Source organism: Apus apus, chromosome Z, assembly GCF_020740795.1.
Source record: "Apus apus isolate bApuApu2 chromosome Z, bApuApu2.pri.cur, whole genome shotgun sequence".
In the NCBI taxonomy this organism is placed as follows: Eukaryota; Metazoa; Chordata; class Aves; order Apodiformes; family Apodidae; genus Apus; species Apus apus.
In genome coordinates, this window is record NC_067312.1 from 35,850,352 (window position 1) to 35,870,545 (window position 20,194).

At 39.2% G+C, this 20,194-nt stretch overlaps 1 protein-coding gene across 1 annotated transcript in view; it reads left to right on the plus strand.

Moving 5' to 3' along the window:
* ADAMTSL1 (ADAMTS like 1) overlaps window positions 1–20,194 on the plus strand; it is a 327,073-nt gene that overhangs the window by 186,172 nt on the left and 120,707 nt on the right. The window contains exons 6-8 of the mRNA XM_051643555.1: window positions 1,954–2,080; window positions 6,692–6,766; window positions 9,756–9,913. Of these exons, the coding sequence (XP_051499515.1) occupies window positions 1,954–2,080; window positions 6,692–6,766; window positions 9,756–9,913 (360 nt within the window). The remainder of the gene's footprint in view (window positions 1–1,953; window positions 2,081–6,691; window positions 6,767–9,755; window positions 9,914–20,194) is intronic.

Below are 20,194 nucleotides of genomic sequence, written 5' to 3' on the forward strand. Positions count from 1 at the left end.
TGGGCTTGAAAATTCATCTGACGTGTAGGCATGAAGTCATAGTGTTCAGATCATGCAAGTGAATTTTTCACATCTTGTCTATAGAGTGATATTCATGAAAGTTAAAGAAAATCAGTCTGTGTCTATCAACGGTGGTTTAGCTCCTGCAGGAATATTCTTATTCAGAAAAAAATAGGCAAAAATCTTACATAGTATCACCAATATAATTCATGTATCTGTATTTGGAAGCTTTCTATGGAATAGTCACAGTCAAGATAATCTTATCTTTGCTTCAGATATATAACCATCATTTGCCATGGTGTTTCTAATGTGATAAAATGTCTCTGGCAGTCTTGGTATGACTAGATTTTCAGGGAAATAAATCACTCATGCTTGACTGTTGCTCTATCAGTCTTCATTCATTCCCATGTAAACATCATCATATAATGCTGAAGCATAGAAGAATGACCCAATTCTGACCCAGCAGAAATTAATAAAGTCAAAGAAATTTAGTAATAGCTGTCCTGAGGCCTGAATCTAAACCTATAATGATTTTAATTAAATTAATTATACTATCAATAAGATGGATAACCAAGGAAACTGCTATTGAGCCACTCATAAAATAATGATGTTAGAATTCGAAATTAAATTGATGAAAGTTAGTACTGGATATAAATCAAAGCCTGCATTTTCATAGACAGATGGAGAGGAAGTGTCAAATTCAGACTCACCTTAACAGTGATCTGCCACTCTGCATAAACAGTTTTGAACAAATAAGGAATATTAGTCTAAATGTGCAAGTGGACAAGTTAAACATGCAGTTTTTTTGAACCTGGATGGCAAGTGCTTTGTTTGCTCATATCAGTTTCTAGGATGCAGGTCTCTGATTTAACTGAAACTCACAGATGCAGGGAAATTTAAAGCTGAAATAAGCACTATATTTAAAATTCCCCATGTATATATATACACTTTTCTTGGCTATGAGTCTTAACACAAATTCTTTAGAAACAGAATTTATACACAAAAATTTTTGCATTGCTTACTTTCCACGCCAGAATGCTAGAAGGCCTTTCATTTTCTAGTATGTATAAAGATAATTACAATACTGTATGGGCTTGTTTAATTTCTTGTATTTCAATTGTTTATGTGCAAAATTCATAACCTGGATGCAGAATTCAAAGTTCAAACAAATGGCCTGTCTTAGCACTGTGCTAAACAGACTTATATTCCATGTATTTAATTTTAAATGAATTTAGTTATAAATGTATATTTTATTCTCCTGAGACCTATAGGATTTTTTGCAGATTGAGAAGCCTTGTTTATTTATTCCAGTTTTAAAATTTTGAACTAAAAAACTAGCATGTAAACATAAAGTCAGGTCAGGTCAGGTAACTGCATTTCTGACTCTCCATTCTTTTTTTTAAACCATTTCCTCCTTCTTTATCTGATCTTTAACAATGTCTGAAGACAGGCATTGACAGTGTGGAATGGGATTATTTCAAACATAATTAAAGCCACATGGTTTTCCTAGCTGTATAGCAGGTAAAATTTCACTGTGATCTCAACCATGTCACTATGTGTCTTCACTGTTCTCTACTTTTATCTATCCATCTGCTTGCTATCTGTCTTCTTAGCTATTGTTCCAGGCATTTTTCTTTATGAAACTCTAAGTGTAATTTCTGATAAGACTCTGATGAAGAAATGTTCACAGTGCCCTAGAAAAACAATTTCCAACAGTACTCTCTTCTTTCTCTGGACTGCAAAAGCCATTGAGTACTAACCTGCTCACTATCTCACATCTGAATTCAGTTCAAACTCCCAGCCAGATTTGTTCAGCCTCTTTCATTGCTGAGGTACTTTATAGCCCTCTAGAGATGCTGAGAGAGAAATTTGGTCGTAATTAGTTGCAGAGGTGGATCAAGCAGTCAGTCAGTAGGTGTTCGCATTGAACTGCGCATCTTTCTTTCTTGCCAGATCGTTGGCTGTGACCACCAGCTGGGAAGCGCTGTCAAGGAGGATAACTGTGGGGTCTGCAATGGCGATGGGTCCACCTGCCGGCTGGTTCGAGGCCAATTTAAGTCCCAGCTCTCAGCAAATAAATGTAAGCTGTCCCTTCTGGTAAAGTGCCATCTTCCCTTTCTTTGTGATATATGCATTTCTTGCAAGCTAGATTTCATCCAGCTCTTTCTCAGGCAGTTGAGTGATCATAGTCCGGTTGTCTCCATAGTTTCTTCCCTCTTGAGCTAAATTAAGACTCTGACTACAGTCGCTTGAGTTGCTCAAGTCAAGTTGCTCCGACTACAGCTCTGCATATGGGGGTGGACAGAAGACTGTGGAAAGGCATCACCATTATATTCCCCACCTTAGCTAACTAGTTGCTTGGGAGGAGAGGGGAAATGAGAACTGTCTCTACCCACATTGCTCTGGCTATGTTAGCTGACTAGGCACCGGATTCAGTCCACGCTGCTATGAGCAAAGGGGTTTATGCTGCTCTATAACAGAGGAGAACCCTGGGAGGATGATGGTGCTCTCAAACTGTTCCCATGGCATGTCCGCCTGGATGATGAGCATGGTAACTCAGTGCCAGGGTGGACTGAGGTGCCTAAGATGTCAGGAGGTGCCTACATGGATGGGTGTAGACAGAATGAGCTTTCCAGCATGCTGTCTGACCCAGGATCAACTGAGTGGTAAAGTAGCATTAATGTGCCCCAGTGACAGGGTTAGCTTATCTTGGATCCCAGGCAGGCTTTTCAGCCTAATTATAGCACCTCAAGTGGAGCTACAAAAATTCTGGAATGAGAGATAGGTCACTATGAAGGAAGACTATAAAGGTAAGTGTACTGTCATGCTTATGTAAACAAACCTAATTAATTGTGTGCTAGCCAGAAAACATGTGCCCAGCCAGTGGCATTAGAGTTTAATGAGACCAGCTCCACCATTCTCAAGGACTTTTTCCAGTGCTAAATAGCACATGACCTAAAAAATTCAAATAGGAGTGTAATAGCTGCTGATGACTGTGTGCACACTTGTGGGTTCGCAGAATCACAGAATCTTAGAGTTTGGAAGGGAACTCGAAAGATCATCCAGTCCAACCTCCCTGCCAGAGCAGGGTCACCTAGAGCACATCACACAGGAATGCATCCAGATGGCATTTGAATGTTTCCAGTGAAGAATACTCCACAACCTCTCTGGACAGCCTGTTCCAGTGCTCTGTCACAGTAAAGAAGTTTTTCCAAGGTTTACGTGAAACATCCTGTTCTCCAGTTTGCACCCACTGCCCCTTGTCCTGTCACTGGACATCACTGAAAAAAGCTTGGCTCCATCGTCCTGACACTGGTACTTAACATATTTATAAGCATTGATGAGGTTGCCTCTCAGTCTCTTCCTCTCCAAGCTAAAGAGACCCAGCTCCCTCCACCTTTCCTCATAAGGGAGATGTTCCACTCCATTATTATTTCTGTGACTCTGCGCTGGACTCTTTCAAGCAGTTCCCTGTCTTTGAACTGAGGGGCCCAGAACTGGACACAATATTCCAGCTGCAGCCTTACCAAGGCAGGATAGAGGGGGAGGAGAACCTCCCTTGACCTACTAACCACACCCCTACTAATACAACCCAGAATGCCATTGGCCTTCTTGGCCACAAGGGCACATTGCTGGCTCACGGTCATCCTCCTGTCCACCAGCACCTCCAGGTCCCTTTCTCCTACACTGCTCTCCAGCAGGTCAGCCCCCAACCTGTACTGGTGCATGGGGTTGTTCTTCCCCAGATGCAAGACTCTACACTTGCCCGTGTTGAATTTCCTCAAGTTTCTCCCCGCCCAACTCTCCAGCCTGTCCAGGTCTTGCTGAATGGTAGCACAGCCTTCTGGTGTGTCAGCCACTCCTGCCAGTTTAGTGTCATCAGCAAACCTGCTGAGGGCACACTCTGTTCCCTCATCCAGGTCGTTGATGAAAATATTGAATAGTACCAGTCCCAGTACTGACCCCTGAGGGACTCCACTAGTCACAGACCTCCAACTGGACTCTGACGTCTTTCCTTCAACCAGTTCATGACCCACCTCAATACCTGACGATCAAGATCACTCTTCCTCCGTTTATCTATGAGGATGCTGTGGGAGACAGTGTCAAATGCTTTACTCAAATCAAACCACATCTACTGCCCTACCATCATCTATCCACCTAGTTACTTCCTCATAGAAGGCTATAAGGTTGGTCAAACATGACTTCCCCTTGGTAAAACCATGTTGACTGCGCTTAATGACCCCCTCATCCTGGATATGCCTAGAGATAGTGCCAAGAACAAGTTGTTCCATCACTTTTCTAGGGATGGAGGTGAGGCTGACCAGTCTATAGTTACCCAGGTCCTCCTGCTTGCCCTTCTTGTAGACTGGTGTGACATTTGCTATCCTCCAGTCCTCAGGCACCTCTCCTGTTGCCGACGACTCACCTAAGATGATGGCGAGTGGCCTAGCAATGACCTCTGCCAGTTCCCTCAGCACCCATGGGTGCATTCCATCTGGACCCATAGATTTATGGATGTCCAGATTGCTTAACTGATCCCTAAACCAATCTTCATCCACCAAAGCAAACTCCTCCTTCATCCTGACTTCTTCTGGGACTTTAGGGATCTGGGGCTCCTAGGGAGAGTCTGCAGCAGTAAAGACAGGGGCAAAGAAGGCATCAGTACCTCTGTCTTCTTTCTATCCTCTGTCATCAGGGCACCCACCTCATTCAGCAGTGGGCCTGTATTGCCTTTAGTGTTAGTTCTATCTGCAATGTATTTGAAGAAGCCCTTTCTAGTGTCTGTTCCAAGGAGGCCTTAGCTTTTCTTATTGCCTCCCTACATCCTCTGACATCAGTCCTATATTCCTCCCAGGTGGCCAGCCCCTCCTTCCATGATCCATAGATTCTCTTTTTCCACTTGAGTTTGTCCAGCAGTTCCTTGTTTAACCATGCAAGTCTCCTGGCTTGCTTACTTGATTTCCTACCCACTGGGATGCTCTGATCCTGAACTTGCAAGAAGTGGTCAAATATCTTGAGCCCCTTTACCGTCTAGTTTCCTGTCCTATGGGACTTCTCTTAATAATTGATCAAAGAGGCTAAAGTTGGCTCTGCGGAATTCCAGGGTTCTGGTCCTGCTGGGTATTCTGTTCCTCCCACACAGGATCCTGCACTCCACCATCTCGTGATCACTGTGGCCAAGGCTGCCACTGACCGTCACTGCTTCAACCAGACCCTCCTTGTTGGTGAGCACAAGATCCAACAGCACTCCTCTCCTAGTTGGTTTGTCCACCATTTGTATCAAGAAGTTATCATCAATGCATTGGAGGAACCTCCTAGACTGTGAAGGGCTGGCTGTGTAGGCCTTCCAGCAAATATCTGGGTAGTTAAAATCCCCCATGAGAACTAAGGCCTGTAGCTGTGAGGCTGGTTTCAGTTGCCTGTAGAAAGCCTCATCAACTCCCTCGTCCTGATCAGGAGGTCTGTAATAGAGCCCCACAACTGTATCTCCCATGCCAGCCTGCCCCTTAATTCGTACCCAGACTTTCCACTTGCTCCTCATCAGCCCCTGGACAGAACTCAATACATTCTAGTTGCTCTCTCACAAAAAGAGCAACTCTACCACCTTGCTTTGCTGCCCTGTCTTTCCTGAGGTATAGTTCTTGATAGTGGGAATTACGTGACAAAGACGTGAGCAGTTCTAATAAATAAAAGTAAAAGGGGCTTCATTCCTTTCATGTGTACTGCCTCCGCCAGAAAAAAATCCTGTTAGGCATGGAGACATTTTCTTTCCCAACTTCTAGTAATAGGAGAAGGAGGCAGAAAGAACAGGGAAAGACGAAGGAAGAACATAAGCATCCTGGTTAGTCCAGGCTAGTGTTCTCTGAGCACCTATTCCACGACCCAGTCGCAGAGTCTGGTACTTTTTTTAACATCTTTCAACACCTTATCTTCCTGTCTCCCTTCAGAACACAACTGAGATTGCTGCCTCTTTAGAAATGCTGGCCTAGCTAACTTTCATGGCAGCATATGATCCACATGTCAATTCATACCTCAGTTTAAGTCCAGTTGGCAAAGCTCCCGAGGGCTTCATATGTGCAAAATCCTGCTCTAAGACCTATTTTACATGGCAGTCTAATGGCCTTCAGTTTTTCACTGGCTTTCTGGTAGTAGGGTGAAAAGGAAAGCAGAATTATAGCACTTCTAGCCGTTAAAATAAAAGCTGTGAAAGGGAAGTCATGTCTGATGGCAGTGGGAAATCATCATATAGCATGGGCTGGGGCATGGAGAGGCTGTATGGTTCAACTGGGGAATAGTCAAGTGAAGGAATAGGCTGTTCTGGTTAAACATCAGAATAGGCTTGTGCTTCTCTGCTTTGCCACAAACACCAATTGAAAAGACTTGGAAGAGGTTTAAGTGAGGTCATGGTGAGACAGGAAGATATTGGTTACTCCTGAGATCCAGAAATTGTTGTGAAGGGATTTAGAATAATGAAAATCAACACATTTGGATTCTTCTAAATAGAAGGTTCTTATAACATTTAACAAGTTCTTTTTTCAGCTGTTTAATGTTCTCTCTTAATTCATAGGGTTGCTTAATTGATCAAAAAGCTTTCTTTTGACTGCCCTGTAAGCACCTATTTCACTGCTTACTTGAAATCAGATGGGAATTTCTTTGCTTATTTACTCCATGCATTTTTGCCTTCTTGCAGTGGATGATACAGTGGTTGCTATTCCTTATGGAAGCAGGCAAGTTCGCCTAGTGCTGAAGGGATCTGATCATTTATGTAAGTAGAAAAAGTCTATATTTGCTTAAGAAAACCTTGCTAACCCGTAGTGTTCTGTTTACCCTATGGTGTCTGATTTCCCTCTCTCAGATCACTGATTTCAACACAAGGATGAGTCCTGCCCTCAGAAGATCTCTTTCAAAACAGTTACATCAGTGGTACATGGTCTTTTCAGAGCAGAGCTTGGCCCACATTGCAGAATCGTCTGCCCTCTGTAATCTTCCACTCATTTTTATTTACTTGGCTCATTTCTGTTTGGCTGGCTCACTTGGTGCCAAGTGCTTTGGTTTAAAATTAATGAAATATATGGCACTGAGTGAAGAAATATCGAGGACACTAAAGCATAAGCTTCCCCTACAGCTGAGCTTAGCCATCAAGCTGCTTATGGCTTTAACACATTTCTGTTATGATAATCTCTCTCAATCCCATAGATGCACACACACATGTGCATACACACACACACAAAATCCCAGAGTAAAGACCAGAAACAACATGTGCAAATCAATCATGCTCTGTAGTAGTGATATTGCCCCAAGAAGCCAAGCCCACTGAGTGCTACCAGCCCACCACTTGGTGGCTAGAACATTTCCATGCTTCATCTGAAGGGGAGCAATATATCCCAGCAGCTGTGTATCCCTCTTCTCTCAAAGAAGAGTCTCGGGATTTGAGAACACGCTGGGAGAGATGAAGGCAAAACCATTTATTCATTAATAAAAACTCCTTTCATCTCTCACTCTTACCTTGAAATGTAGTAGCTACTCACACATTTCTTCTTTGTCCATCAGCAGCAAATAAACACTAGAGTGCTGGTAAATGGAATTTACTGTCAGCAGAAACACAAACTGTAATGCATAACCTCTCATAAGCACAAGTTATTGTAGGATAAGAAGGGCCCCCATTCTCCTTTTTCAAAAGGTAATAGGAGTGTCCTGCGGCACGGACCAATTGGAGTCCTCTCTGTTTGTCAGTGTAAATGCAAGCATTAGAGTCAGCAATGAGATGAAATACCAAATCATCCCCATTCTCTCCAGATTTCTTTCTCCTGAAGAACTTCTACTGAGTGGCAAAGTAAGAGGTAATTTATCAGTCCTATTCTGTAGCTCACTGCTTGTGTGAAGAAAGTAGTGGGCATGCCTTTAATGGTTGTAAATAGAGCTGTGAAAAAAGACCAGCAAACTACAAGTAATAAACCATAAAAATACATAAATAATGTTTTTCTTAATAGTTCAAATGCTGTCTGTACTTGCGTTGTATGTGGCCCTTCAGGTATTCCTGAGCTGCTCCAATAATATTACTTTCCCAGCAAATGATTTGCACTCTTCCTTTCATTCCCATCTTCCCTCCTAGTGTAGATGTTCTCTTCCAAGGTAGAAAATTTCATACTTTTATTAGTTTTTCAGTGGAACCGAGTTATACAACAACTTAGACAGAAATGAGATTATATCAGGAGAGACTGATCTAAAGCTGTCTTCACTCAAACTACATCACATTTCAGGACAAAAAGATTTGAATCAGCAAGCTCTGCCTCAGTCAGTGGTTTAGATTTAGATTAACTGCTCTGTGTAAACATGAGTAAGTCCAAACACATCTTTCTTGTTTCAGATGTCTCCAAGAACCTTTCTTGGAGAAAGATTCACCCATCAAAGGATCTTATGTATGAGCTACAATCAGTTAGGGGGGGAGGAGTGTTTTGCCTTCTGAGTTCTGGTTGTGGGAGAAGTCAACAGGAGGCTGATTATGTATAAATAAGTCTTAAAACCATCTTTATCCCTGATCCATGCAGCCTTGTCCAGAAAGAAATATATGGCCAAGTGTGTCACAAAGGAAGTGACAACTCTCCCTGGAAACCAAGGAATTCATTAATGCACAGCAAATTCTTAGTTTACTGCCTCAGCAACTTTCTTCATGAATTAATTCCCATGACCCATCCTGACAAGTAATTACTGCAATTGTCTTTTCCCCCCTAATTAACAAATTAATTCAAGCTAATGTAATGCTAAAATATTTAGTGTCCCTGAAAATACGGTTCCATCACAGAATGATAGTATGTCTGCATCTAATTCAAATTTTGCCTTAACTGCTTCTCTGTGTGGGATACGTTGTTCATAATCTCACAAATACATGTGAAAGTATTACAGCTTTGCAATCCTTCATGATGAAATGCATAATCACTTTGAAATAACTGCAAGAAACAGTTTATTGGTGAACATCCTATGGAGCATAACCTGGAGTTGGTGGGGAGGCTAACTAGATAATGGAACAGGTCCATTTTCTGACTGTTTGTTTCCATTTAATAAACAGTTTAATATGTTTTTTTAATTATTTAACAATCAGAAGTAGCTGCTGCCAAACTGTCTCAATTAATGCCCACTTTTGAGGAGGTCTGAATACAGAGGGAGTGAGGTGGAGAGCTCAGGAGAGTTCAGCAATCACCTTCTATTCCTACTCTGCTGGGATGGATCAGACCACTTCTGGACGGGAGACAGAATTGCTGTTATACTGATCTTTCTTTTCTCGATATCTTGCTTTCAATTAATTGTCTACCACAGCAACATGTGGTTAGTGACCCACCTTTGAACTGAAAGAGTGAAGAGCGACTTCACAAAGGCAGCACTCATGGGGAAAGGTTTGTCATTCTCTGATGCAGAGCATGACTTACAGAGAGCAATGACAGCAAAAGTGACTAATTAAGGATGGATTAATATGACTGGAAGAGAGTGAAAACATGACTTATGGGTGACAAGGTGAATCCGGAGCTGGAAATGCAAAGGTTGAAAAAAGCCAAAAAGCAGATGGGGGAGAAAACAGAAAAGGGAAGTATGGGAATGTGAATAAACTGTGGAAAAGAACAAAAGAGTTGCATTATCCTAAGTTAGGAAGCAAATCTACCCCACCACTCTCTTTTATTGGTTTTCTTTTTCTGCTCTTGCTTACTCTTAATTCAAATTATAATGCTCTAGTTTCCTGTTAATTTATTTGTATTTGTCAGATTTGGAAACCAGGACTCTTCAAGGTGTGAAGAGTGAAAATAGCCTCAGCTCCACAGGCTCTTTCCTTGTGGACAATTCTAGTGTTGACTTCCAGAAGTTTGCTGACAAGGAGATATTGAGAATATCTGGGCCTCTCACTGCAGATTTCACTGTCAAGGTGAGCGTCATTGGTCATTGACTTCTTAGAGCAACATAATGTAACACAAGATGCATTAGAAAGATGAGAGATTTTTTTAGAGAGGCTAGCTCTTGTGCTGTGCATGAAGTTCTTTAGATCTAAATACCTAATGAAAGCTTCATTGGACACTCTTTGGGACAGAGACTGAATTTATGCCAAGAAATACATACCCAGCATGTGCCCTAAAGAGAAAAGATTAACTCATTACAAGAAAAGGCAGATTACTTTTTACATGTGCTGCTGAGGTACATATAAAACAAGGACAGGCAGCTTACTTTGTGACAAGCAAAAAGAAGGAAAGTCTCTAAGTGTGGCCCATATTTTTGGGGTTTTGTACTAGTGTAATAGCACAAAAGACTGTAACAGAGTGAACTGTGAAGTCCCCAAACTCCAAAATGAATGGGATGACTTTGCTTGAGAAGTCATGTTGTCATTTTGAAGTTCTGCTTTGTGTTGCACTGGCAGTAAGAACAAAAGAAGTTTCCTCCTGTTGGAGCATTTTGGTTTTTCCAGGTAATATGAAACGCATTGCTGGAAGCAATGCACACATTCTATAGGAAAACACATATACAAAAATGAACATTTGGGAATTACAATAAAATAAATCCTTTTCCAGTAGGGCCAAGGATCTTGAAGGATTTCAGCTGTAAAACTGTAAAACCTGTATCATGTCCAGGACTACATAAATTTTTCACCATGAATCCCAGAGGAAGATGACACTTGCTTTAACATAGAGCTGATGGCAGCTAGAAGTTTGAACAGCAAACTGGAAAAATGCAATAAGGCTGGGTTAAGCTGGGCTAAATAAGGTGGGAATGGGTTAGCTCAGGAAGCAACAGAGCCCTGTAGACTGTCCAATACCCAACTTGCTATGTTAGCAGCACAAAAAGCAAGCTGAAATCACTGGGACTGGTTCACAAGAAGAAGCTTGACCTGAAGAATACATTCCTTTCTTCTTGAAGGTCAGAATTAAAATATGCCAATAAAACAGATGCTGATGAATTCAAAATGTCTAAACAATTTTACTTGTATTACAGATGATATCCAGATGATGGACATCAGTGCAGTGTAAACAGTGTTTCTCACTGTGCATTATTTGTGCTGTCTATGGATTTAAGGCAGCATTGTCAGTTAGAACATACGTGTTGGGGACAGCTAGTTAAGTAGAGCAAAGGCCCTGAAATGGTAATGTGAGGGTTTTACTGTTCCTGCTATTTCCACTGTAACCTTTTATAAGAAGGAAAATACCTTTATCCCTGGTTGCATTTTCATCTCTATTAAAGAGAAGTAAGAAGCACTGGTTAAATCAGAGGCAGTACCCTATTTGTATGATGACTGTCTGGCTATTATGAGCGTACAAGATGGCTAGGCATAGAAGGAGTTGAGATTTAACTATTTTAATAGCTCTGCTGTGTGTCTGCAACTCTTGAAATCAGAGTAGCATGGCTCAGCAGGAGTTAATTTACTGACATATCCATTGTCTTAAATGGATATAGAAAAAACAAAAAAACACGCACAAAAAACAACCAAACCAAACCAAACCAACCAAACAACCAAACAAACAAAAAAACAACCCACCACCAAACCTGTTCGCAATTGTAGGATCTTTTCTAAGGTTTGGGTCAGGCACTTAAAAATTCCTTGCATTTGAATCACAATTGTTTTTTAATAAACAGCTATAAAAGATACTTTAGATACTACTTCATGCAACAATAATATTATTCTATTCTATTTAATTATTTTTCTAATTAAATGATTTAGCTTCTGGGTATTTCATTCGTTAGCTCTTGTTGGATATAGGAGTGTACTAACAAATAAGGCTGATACAGAAGTATCAAATTCATGCATAGCTCTAGGTTATGTCAGACTTTGCTTTCCATACTTTCTGTAGCCATTGTAGCCATGACTATTTTGTCTTCAGCTTGTAAAAATACTTTTCTAAAATAAATTAATAAATAAATTTAAAAACTAAAAAAATAATATTAAAAGCTTCTCTTATTCACAAGCTAGTATTAGCAGGCTTTCCTTTCAAAATGGGATCTCTTTGGGTATCAAGATTTACTTTTCTGGGAGAAAGATCTAAATGAATTTGCACATGTTGTCATAGGACGAGGGGCAGTGGTATTGAGCTGAAAGAGGGTATATTTAGATTAGCCATTAGGAAGAAATCCTTTACTGTGAGGTTGGTGAGACACTAGAACAAGTTGCCCAGTGACGTTTTGTATGCCCCATCCCTGGAAGTGTTCAAAGCCTGGTTGGATGGGGCTTGGAGCAACCTGGTCTACTGGAAGGTCCCCCTGCCCACGCAGGAGGGTTGAAAATAGATGATCTTTAAGACCCCTTCTAAGCCAAATGATTCTGTGATTCTATGTAGCAGAACTTTACTTTTAGGAACATTGCCTCCAGAACGACTCTTATAATCCTTTTCAGTTGACCCTAAATGCTCTTACTCAGACAGGCCAAGTTAGACACCTGGAAATAGTTCAGAAGTAGAAAATCAATGTGGGAGCTGACAGTTAAGTTTCTGTACTGATGACATGGAGTGCTTTAAAATTGCAAGAAAAAAATCATTCTACTTCCTTTAGGAGCTGAATTGTGTAATTTCTAGATTTCTTGACTTTGTAATAGTCACTGGTACATTCCTCATATGATAAACTCTTGGCAATCTTTTCATAAGAAATTGTAAAAATAATACAGTGAAACAGCTCTTAAAAAAAAAAAAATCACAAAATGGAAGAAGTGGAGTTTTTCACTGTCTTACTTTCTATATTCATAGTTTGAGAATTACAAATCTCCATTATAAACTTTCAATGTTTGAAAGGCAGAAATATAGGAAAAAAATGCCAGTAAACTTTGAATTTTATTCCTGAATTCTGAAGCATTCCCTGTTTTGATGTTTATAACAGAAAATTATGTATTGCATGAATAGAAATGACCTTTTTCTTAAAGAAAAAAGTGTTGTGTTTAATAAAATCTTGGTGAAATTAACATAATTTTCACTTGGAGATCCTTCTGACTGACACTGTGATCTAGACAACAGAGCAGTGATATCATATAGAGGAACTTATTATTTGCTGGCAGAGCTACCACTGATCTGCTGTGTTGCCAAGGTCACATAGTCACCTCTCTGTGCTAAAAAGTCTCCTTGGTTGATCTTGTCCATTTCAGACTCAAAACAGAGAAACTTGTAATGACCGTTTCACATCACACATCTCTTCTCCTTTGAGAAGTGTGCATCAATACTGTCAGATGGAATCTACAGCTGATAATGTAATGCTAACAGTCATCACTGGTTGGCTGTTTACATCAATCAGTACTGCAAATATGAACTATCTGAGATACAGGCTTACTGAAAGAGCCAGGAGGGATTGCCAGGGATGCAGAGGGTTTTAAACAAGGTCTAGTAAACAGTGTTGTCCAGGCTTTGGTCTGGTTTGGAGGAGCAACCACTGTTGGTGTAGATCTTGACTAGACTAGATTTGTGTTGGTTTTCAGTACCTGGTGTCACGATGAAAGTTTGTTCATAGAACCTGCATCGACCAACAGATTTGCATCGGAGATACATAGGGCTGGATTGGATAAATGTTTGTCTGGATGCTGTCAGTGGCATTTGGATTAGTATTGCATTTGTATTGGTGTTGTCTTATGTAGTGCTAGGACTGGCAAGATTTGGTCAAGGGCTGTTACCAGAAGAGACTGCCTGGCTATTTTTTTGTAATGGTGGCTGAAGGTATTGCTGGCTGATTTAGAAATGGTGTGGACTGAGTTCCTGTGAGCAGAGTTACTCCTGAGATTAGAATTTTGGCCTCCAGTTGTCCAAAAAGCCAAAAGATAGAGCTTAAAACTGGATACTGAATTACATATAACAATAGAGCTAGCCAGACAATTCTTATCTCAGTTGTGATCTAGCACTGGCAGAAACTACTGGTGAGAGAAATGCATTTGACTAGACTCCAGGTTAACAAAAGAAAATAAGGTTGGTGCTTACCCTATACTTCCTGGGATGTGCAGAGGCATGCAGGAGATAATGCATGCATATGCAGCCAGCTGGCAGAGGGTTTGATGGGCCTTGCCAGTCTAGGGCCAGGACTGGATTAAATAATCACTTTTGAACTAGGAGCATAGAGTTTACCTTGTGAAATGAAATACTTGCTTTAGGGCAGAGGCCAAAATATGCAAATCTGTTCAAGCAGCAAGGACATACTGTTTATGGCTGGCATATTGTTGGATTTTAGATGTATTACCATATGAGGACTGGGGATGATGACAGTAAGGGCCTTCTGCATATTTTAGTTCTGATGCTGGCAGAAGTTTCCAGAGGCAATTATGCCTCATATCTGGGAGAAGGCTGCAACTCAGTCAGGAAGTGGTGAAGAATCTAGTCTTTGAACAACTGGTAGGTCAGAGTTAGGATGGTCCTCCTGGGTATAGCTGATCAAAAATTAAGGCTGAGCACATAGAAATATTAATAGTTAAAGTTTAGATGTGACTGAGTCAAGTTTTGTGTTATCAAAATCAAATGACCAAAAGTTTTCTTAATCTGAAAGAGATAATTGAAATGTATAGTCCTTTCATCATATAAATATAACCAAACATTTCTGCGTCCTGAAATACGTGTTTCCATGAGGTCACTTCTGTAGAATGCTGAGTGCACTTAGCTGGAAGCAATTCTGTAACATGGTCTGTATCACTGACTTTTACAAACCTCTGTTTGTATTCTATACTGACTGCAATAGTCATTATTCAGTAAATTAGCAATAGTCATGAAAGTCACCCATTTCGATTTTCTGATTTCCAAAAATATTCAATTATAATTATTTCTAGGTTAAGTTCAAAAGTAATGACCAGCCTGAAAAAAGACATAATAGTAATTTATCTTTACTAGATCTTATGACAAGCTCAGAAAAATTCTTCCTTTTTTTTCTATTATGACAAATGTGATAAAATATACAGAAAGCCATATAGTAGTCTTTCAGAAAACAATGTACATATTCTATTTCATGTCTACATTTGTTTTCTGTTCAATATCAATAATTTCCATTAATAATTCTTAGAACATGTTAATTGTCCTAATCAACATATTTCATCTATAAGTACATTGAACTGCCATACTAGGTCAGGCAAAAAGTCTGCTTCACTCAGGTTTCTCTTTCAGAGAGGAACTGGTTTTTGTTGCTGAAAGAAAGAGTGCAAGAAACAGGTCAGATTTGCCTTCTTGTAAACTCTCCTTGGCCTTCATGTTGCATTTGGACTGTTATGTCTGATGACTCAAATGATCCAGTCTTCATGAGTTTCTTTAGGCCCTTTTGTGCTATATTTGCCCTTTTGATAACATTTAGCTTATGGGATTAGTTCCACAAAAACTGCACTGTATAAAATAAGAAATACACCTCTTTTTTAAACCCTTGGTGCAATGTTTTCACTGATTCCTTCCAGTTTTCCCACTCTTAGAAAACAGAAAATATAACTACTTTTTACCCCCTTTCTCCATTATTACTATACATGACACCTCTGTTATCATCCTTTGCCTCTCTACTTTATTTAATTCTTACTTTTGTCAAAGATGGCCTATAGATGGGTTATCTTTATTTTCCCTCTCTGTCCTTTTTCTTGTTCCACTTGTGACTATATACTCATAATTTTTCTAATCTACATAAATATGTAATTTGTAACTAGTATTTAAATGTATAAATATATACTTTGTAAATATCCATTTTCTGTTAAAATGTGTAGTTTGATAAAATTTAGTAGAATTCTTTAATTTTTTCATATTAATAGATTGATTATATTATATATAAACATATATGCTAAAGAAGAGCAAACTACACATGATGATCAGGAACAAATGTATTCCTCTTGGCTGTATAATGTTCTGTCCTTTTTCCTTCCTCTCTGTAATATTCCATTAATCGTTAGCTATTTCTGCACACTGCCTTGATATTTTCAGAGGAAAGCCTATTAACAACCCTATTACCATTCTTAATACAAGTAGCTAATGTGGAAGACATTGTAGCATATAATAAGTATCTAAAATTAATTGCTTTCTCTCATTAGCATTTTTTATTTTTTAATGAACTTGCATTTAGTCTGCCAAAGTAGTGAGTGCTTTCATGGACAACTTCACTTTTAGCTCCTATTAATTATTTATTTCCTTAGTGAACTTGATCAGCTTGTGGCTGTCCCTTTATCCTCTTCATTTGAGGCTCCCACTAACAACTCGTAACCTAGCACACATCCCTGCATAGGTCCTTCATCAATTGTGAGAATGGGTTATAGGATCATTCTGTTACCCCGTCATTAGTGCTTTGGAGGATCACTGATTTGAACTTCGACCTAGAAGAAAACCTTTATCAGTGTCCCTTGTGAATGTCTGGAAAAGCAAACCACAATGCTTGGAAAGTATCACCCTTCTCAAGGACCTCTCTATGAGTTCTCTTTATTTTCATTTACCTACTGACATAAGTAGAATGCAGATATATATATATACATAAAATAATGTACTATAACAGAGACAGAGATTACTTGTCAGTGGTTTCATGCACTACTCATGAACCTTCTTCTGAAAATGCTGTTACAATTTTCTGTTTTCCAGTGGTTTTAAACAATAGTTTGTTCATGAAAACAGGTGAAATGTGATCATAAATGCTTTACATTCCTGTGCTCTTCAAAGAGTACATGATTTTGAAATTACCATGTGGATGCTGTTTGGATCTGGAGATGTGTTACCATTAATCTTAAATACTTTTTTTAAATACTGCTGATCTGAACTCTACTGTCAGGTTTTAATTTGAGGCAATGGAGGCAGTTTCTTAAATGTATTGTTTTCTATTCCTCTGATATATTGTTCTTTGTAATTTTCCCTTTTCTTTTTTCTGATACCATGTGTAAATTCCCCAATTCTATATTCAAAAAGTGGGCACTTTTAAGTACTGTAAAGCTTTGGTGCCAATCTTGTTCAGTTTTCATAATTTTAACTTTTTGTTTCTTTGTTCGTGTTTTTTTTTTGTCAGAAACATTTCCTTTTTATTTTGTTAATTTTATTTTTATATAGTACCCATCACAATAGGACCCTATATTTTTTTTCATTACTTTTTACAGTATTGCTGTGATAAATTAAGGTTAAAAAATGTTCTGCAGTGGTGATTCAGGTGGCTTGCTCAAAAGTGAATTCTCTTACCCTGGGAGCACATTGGTGGAGGTGAGATGGTCTTTCCATAGATGAGTGGAGTGTTATAGGTGGTATCCATGGAAAAGATGCAGCAGGGGTGGTTTTGGTGTCTTTTTGGTGTCTGGTTCTGTGGAATACCTTTGGTCTTCTCATGTAAAAAGCTCCTGCTTATGTTGCACTTACTAGTGTGTTCTCATGGCTGTTACAGCTGATGCAGCAGGCTCCATTGCTGCCAGCTATCCTAGCCAGTCCCTTGCATGGATTTTCTATTTTGTTTTTCCTTGTGGAGACTAATGGAAATTTGCGAAGAGATTTTAACCTTTTGGCTTTCTGTTTTGGCTATACGAGAGATTTAGTCTGAAGGTTTTTTAACAGTTAAACTAATCATGTAAAGGAACCCATCTTAATCCAAGATTGGGGTATGGTGAGCAGTTCAATTCAAAGATGCTTTGTAAAGCATGTAAACTGGTAATAATGTAATTTCACAGTGATTTCTCTGGCTGATTTAGAGTCTGAATTGAGAAGCAACAGAGGCAGCTCATCCAACACAGGACCATCACAATCAAGAGACATGAATGCAAAAGTGGACAGTAGACACGTTCCCTGGAGTTCAAAGACAGAGCTCCTTTCAGCATTCCAAGGCAATTCAAAGGCAAGCTCAGAGGAATCATGGTCTAGCCCTGTGTTAATTAGTGTGCTCGAAAACCTTCAACACCTCTCAGGATTTACATTTTTTGTACTTTTAATGTTGTTTTAAACAAGCTTGTAAAATTATTTTGCTATGACAAAGTCTGGCTCTTATTTCTACTTAATGAACACATTGTGAACTGCAGCAAATATCTTGCATATCCTATTTCTTTTTCAATATACAGTATCACTACACTCAAGCAGGATTATTAAAGCACTCTAAGTAGAGGAAGGAAAGCATAATACAAAAATTTTGGGTTTAGAGACATGAAAACCACTAAATTATGTAGGCCACATGAGGATAGTTCTCTACACCTCATCCTCATCCCCAGTTTCTTTGTCTGTTACTTAGAAGACTGCAAAGTTGAACTTAATAAAACAAACCAAATTATTTTGGATTTTGCACTTGCAGAATGCATATGTGATAAATGTGGAAAAATCCATTGCACCTCTTTTAATAAGCATGGTGGCATGAAGCCAGATCACAATATACCAGGTCAGATTTTGTAAGACAAAAGACAGTATGCAACAATAAATCAGTTTCCCAATGCCCAATCTGGGACACACACACGCAAGAAAGAAATTGTGTCTTTCTTTTCCCCTAACACACACAATGTCATAAACCAAAAATATCCTCTTAAATGTACTTTTTGGGGTTTAACCTTACAATTAACATTGGTAGATTCGTGGTTATCATTGCTGGTCATAAATTGCTGATTAAATTTCACAACCACCCAAAGTAAGCTTAGTGCAGTTTTGTAGACCAGGCCATGTGTTTTTCAGGGAAAAACAAAGAGTTCAAGCATGCCAAAGTCAAGCATGAAAGTGCTGGACTTTGGGGGACTTTGCTTATTTGGTTGGTTTTATGTGAACTCATAAAATTTGGGGACTGTAGGAAAAACAACACAATAAAAAAGTTAGTTCAGATATTGCAGTCTCTTGCTCACAGGACAGATCAGAGTAATTCAAAAGGATTATGCTGCTTTTGTATTCCTATTTTGAAGTCTGTTTTTTTCATTCAACTTTCAGTGGATTTCCCCAAAACCAATACTGCATTTAATCAATTCCAAACTTCATCTGAGCAACAGATTGTGCCTCTGTTGCACCAGTCACTTACAAAATCAATTAAAAGCAAAACGAAACAGGGTACAAGGGATGATTTTTTTTCAAGGTCTTTCTACAAGAAAATTAATATTTCTGTTGCTAGGGCTGTAGGCTACGCAGTTAATTTTTGGTGGATAATCTGAGGAGTTTAATTTTTACCAGCTCTTTATGAGGCTGGTGATATCTTACATGTCTCATTGGGTCTTACAAGGTTCTTAGGCCTACTCTGATGTTTGGAGTACTCCAAAGTCCCCTGAAACCTAAAGAAAAGCCAAGGATATTCTCCAGGGGGTTGCAATGAACAAGTGCATGGCTGAGTGCTTTGCAAGATCTGAGTACTTCTGTTGTCTGCTATTAATAAACTTAGGTAGGATTTAATTTAAAACATAATGCACTATTGCAATTTCTTCTGGTTCAGTGACCTAGGGATGAGTCCTCTAACTCACTGTTAGAGTACTAACTAAAGATTTGCAAGTACTGACCCTTTTTTTGAAGCTCTGGCAGTTCTCATAGCTAGCAGGGACTTGCAAGTACTGCAAGGGTAAAAAAATTCACCATACTCCAGAGCTGATTATTTCAATGTGTGAAAGTTGGCCCTGTGCAGCAAAACCAGGACATTTCTTAAAGCATTTAGCTGTCAAGTCTCACTTTGAGTTTTGCAAGGCTCAAGCAGCCACTGGTGTTTTCTCCTGGATCAAGATCTTAGCTTTAACAAACTGTCAAACAAAATAAAAAATAAATTTTTGGTATGTGGAATCACCATATACTGTTCATCTTCTGCTTACAGTACTCCTTAAAAAAAAAAAAAAAAAAATATATATATATATATATATATATACTGTGTCTGCTTCTTTCATTTTCTTGGTTTGTATAATTTTAGCTTATGGCTGTGGCTCATTGCAATTCTCTCCTACCTATGTTGTTGTTATGGCTGTATGAGTGACTTTGACATTAGCTGCAAAAGAAGTACATCTGTCTTTTCTCTGTGTCAAAACAGACACACAATTCTGCAGACATGCAGGAATAGTCTGCAGGGAGAGTAACTCTTCTGTCTTTCTAATTCTTTTTTTAATAAGAACTCTTTTTCCTCCCTTCCTTTTATAGTAGTCTCTGTGCAATCTCTGGGTCTGTTCTTCATGATCCACTGAAGATCATACTGCTAAATAGATCTGACTTTAGCAATCGCTGATGATCCTTTAAAAACGAAGCAGAATCCTCCCCAGTGAATGCTTTTTCTGCACATTCAAATCAGAGACCTCCCCAAATGGCCTCCAGCACAACAGAACACTTTTCCCAGGAGT